Source organism: Pinus tabuliformis, chromosome 3_2 (genome assembly GCF_031772625.1).
Source record: "Pinus tabuliformis cultivar Carrire ecotype Pingquan chromosome 3_2, CPIR1, whole genome shotgun sequence".
NCBI classification, from domain to species: domain Eukaryota; kingdom Viridiplantae; phylum Streptophyta; class Pinopsida; order Pinales; family Pinaceae; genus Pinus; species Pinus tabuliformis.
In genome coordinates this window covers 579,074,204-579,078,148 of record NC_142302.1, presented here as the reverse complement: position 1 = coordinate 579,078,148, position 3,945 = coordinate 579,074,204, and the positions used below count along the sequence as shown (strand labels likewise).

General features: G+C 38.4%; 1 protein-coding gene across 1 annotated transcript; it reads right to left on the bottom strand.

Moving 5' to 3' along the window:
* Positions 1 to 416: 416 nt before the first annotated feature.
* Positions 417 to 1,318, bottom strand: LOC149181875 (uncharacterized). The gene is made up of 2 exons (XM_089418431.1): positions 760 to 1,318; positions 417 to 647 (listed from the first exon to the last, which is right to left on the bottom strand). The coding sequence occupies exons 1-2, from the start codon at positions 883 to 885 to the stop codon at positions 447 to 449; spliced, it is 327 nt and encodes a 108-aa protein (XP_089274557.1). The 5' UTR covers positions 886 to 1,318; the 3' UTR covers positions 417 to 446.
* Positions 1,319 to 3,945: the final 2,627 nt, after the last annotated feature.

Below are 3,945 nucleotides of genomic sequence, written 5' to 3'. Positions count from 1 at the left end.
TCATGAAATTAACCAATGCTTGTTTTGCATCTAAAGAATTTCAATTGACATAACTAAACAAAACATTGAAAATATTACCAAAAACCAAAGAATTTCAATCGACATAACTAAACAAAACATTGAAAATATTACCAAAAACCACATTTGAGTGGCCTCTCTAGTATCACAATAGCCTTTATTTATAAAAAAAAAGTTATTTTAGACTACACTAGACATCTCATTGTCAGTACAACATGCAAGACTTTTTTTGCCTGCCAGTTTTTGACTTTCATGTATTTTTACATTGAAGATCTAATCAAAAGATCGTTGTAAAACTTCAAAGTGGTGTAAACATCCCAACATTAAAATGCTATAATGGCCAGAGCAGGAGCCCAAATTTGTACAAAGATCAAATGCAAACAAATGCACTAAAAACCAAAGAAACCTAGTTCACTGGCCCTTTCCTTCTAAAATGTCTCAAAGTACTGGTAAATAATAGTCACTGCAAGAAGGATTCCTGTACCAGAACCAATAGCCCCCGTAAAATCAGCCATGACAATAAGAGCACCAATGCACATGCCACCAAAAGTTGCAGTTGCTGGTATGTAACGGTTTAGCTCTTTCTGAAGATTAGATTCTCTGTGGCCTGGTATAACCATCTGTTGCCCCTGCATTTTAAAGGAATAAAATTTTCATTTCGATATCAAAGAATAAGTAATCAGCAAATGATGAAAAAATAGAAATCTATAAAACTAGGTACTCTCCTTTCTAATTTCATACCTTTAGTTGCTTTGCCACATTTCTGGCAGATGAACTAGATACTTCAATCCATGTGTTTGAAAACAGTGCACATGCTGTCAGCATAAAAGTCAAATAGAAAAGAACATGGAAAGGATTTGCTGCCATCTCTAGCAATCTAGCAAGCTACATACAACGATAATTTATTCCTCACAATCGTTATGTAAGACAGAGACTCTTTGGATATATGCGGTAACATCCATGCATAAAGCAAATCCTCCCTATGATGGTTATCACCCATATCAAACTTATATCAAACTTTTCCCTATTATGGTTATCACCCATATCAAACTTTTTTTTTATTCAACGGAACGGGTAAGGGTGTTTGTATTAATAAAAAGTTGGGATTGGGCCCAGAACCTTTATATCTGCTTTTTAGAAGGAAAAAAAACGAGTCTTCAATACAGTGAAGACAGAGTTTACTACCTCTTAAGCCAGTTCAGACAGAAAAAATGACCACTATAGACTCTGTACAAAGTCCAAAACCCCAAGAAGGAAGTTAAATTTACAAGCTAACATAACGACAGAGAGATTTAAAGCTAACCGGTCACCAAATACCAAAATTTGACTGCAAGTAACGATGACAGAGAGATTTAAAGCTAACCCGTCACAAAATACCAAAATTTGACTCCAAGTGACGATGCCAAAGATCACCAGGAAGAACGAGAGCCCGCTTCGGACCCCCTAGTGCAACGTGGCCTCTTTCATTCTGCAGGAGCCGCAGGGTAACGACCTCCAATTGCCATCCTGTTGGAAGGAGAGGAGGAGACTTCCAACGCAGCCACCCAGGAACTGAGCGAATGAACTTCCTCCCTTAACTCGTCCAATGAATTCTCCATATAAGCACGGTGAGATAACAACTTATCCTCCAGGAAGAGTTGGAAGGAACGTCTTTGCGTCTCGACCATGTCTTTGTTTCTGAATTGAGGCAAGCAAGGCCTGGGTTGCGTCCAGCAGTTTGTCAATCACTGCAGCTGCATTGAGATTCTCATGAGGGTTGGAATTGCAAGCCATCCTAGAACGAAAGCCGAAATCACTGCTGCCCAACATAGATAAAACCACACCACCCACTTGTATAGCCAGATGAAACAATTGGGAAGGAAGAGGGGCCAAAACCTAGCAACCAGACTCACAGGAGTTAGCATTACCAACTTTAGAAGCCAGCGAAGTCCAGATTGAAAGCAGAAGGCTCGAGTGAATTCATAAATAGATGAGGCCAGGGCTCTGGCACGATCCATCCTGCAACGAATAGACCTGAATCCCCGCGGAAAAATCGCCTGGACAAAGAAGTGACGTCGGAAGAGAAAAGCATGGCAAAAGAATGAACTCCATAATCAAGTCTATAACATAGAACACCGCATCCGACGAGTTCTGCAATAACTCATGACTAAGGCAACATAAATGGACAAAACCTCCGTGAAGGAGGAGTGCCAGAATGTGTGGCCACCTCTACGCCGACGTTTGACAACTAGGACGATCCATGCAAATCCGGAGATCGTAGAGGGCTGACCGAAGAGCAAAGATGGTGCTGGGCCCAGAGATCCACTTTGAATTGTTATTGATTGCTCTTCGAGAGACTCATCGAATTCGAAGGGAGGAGAGAGGAAAGGGAAGCTCTCTCCCAAACTGTCATAGAATAATTTAGAATACCTAGCATTATTAAGGGATTGGAACGGAGTCCAGCCTTGATTCATTTCAATTACAATTTGGGTCATATTAGCACCCTAGAGTTCAAATTTCTTAAAACATGATAAAAGTTCACTTGTTCAAACTGGGATATTGAGGTGAAGATTCTTGGACTTAATGTTGAGGATTGCCTTTTGGGCTTTGTTGAACTAACAGATGGCGAGTATAGAGTCCCAAAAACAATTATTTTGGAGATTTTGAGTGTCTTGACGATCTCCAACCCTTTTCATGGGCTAAATATTCCGTTTGATTGTTTGTAAATATTCCGCCGGATTGTTTATAGCTATTCCAAGATCCCAAGCGAATTGAGAAACAAGGACTAATGATAACCCTTCAATTTTATTGACCAAAACAAAAACATTGTGCAGGCATTTACCCGGAAGGTGGAATAGAAAACATTGTGTAGGCATTTTCCTGGAAGATGGAATAATGTAATAAACAAGACCATCTACAGTTGCTGAGTATTCAGACTCCTTCCACTTGCCCAATATATTAACAAGGAAGTTTCCATTGTACTTCACTAAAGCAACTGCAAAACAATAGAAACATACATTCCAGACATGTCAAATACAAATGAAACTCTGTATCCAGATTCCAAATAAATGCATCTGCAGGTTTCCTAAATAAAAGGCTAAAAGAAAATATACCTGAGAAATAAAATACGAATTTGAAACTTGACGCATGAAAAATACAACCCCTTAAGCATAAATCCAGCTGTCAACTCAAATAAACATGGTGGAAAAACACCGCAACATTATAGTAAAGATGACATAAGACTAAAGAGATCACAGTGGGTAGTGCGACTTGAACCCCACCTCTTCACCTTTCAGTCAAACCCCGTTGGGAAAATCGTAAGTAAAAAGTTCTCAAGTTTAGAAAATAGAGAGATAAAAAATCCTTCCTCCAGAGGAAAATGGTTGATTATGCCATTGTATTTAAACTGAACACAGTACACATTTCAAGACAACTGAGACCTGATACGAGATAATCCCTCCTTTCCCATCTAGTAAAACCCCATTGGTAAAATATTAAGAGAAAAAATTCAGTATTTTCCAAGAAATAGCAAGATCTTCGACTAAACAACGTATTCCTTTGTGTTCGAAAACAAAATCGCAAGTATTATCAATAGAGATGGATTTAATTCATAAAATTTAAGTATTATCAATAGAGATGGATTTAGTTCATAAAATTTAAGTGGAACTCATTTTTTTAATAGACGGCCCTCTTTCAAAAATAATAATAATAATAATAATTTATAGGCAGCTTATGGATGGCTGTGTAAGTATTATTTGCCTGACTGTTTGCATTGTGCAACAACAGATTTTCTGGCCAGAAGCCATAGTCAAAGTGAAATTAAATTGCGAAGCATTCTAAACCATCCGCTTTCTGAAATTTAGGTACGGTAGACCATGAGTAGAACCATAAGCAAAGTAGAATTATGAGTCCAATCAATAAGGCCTTAAGCGATGAGATATTTATGCT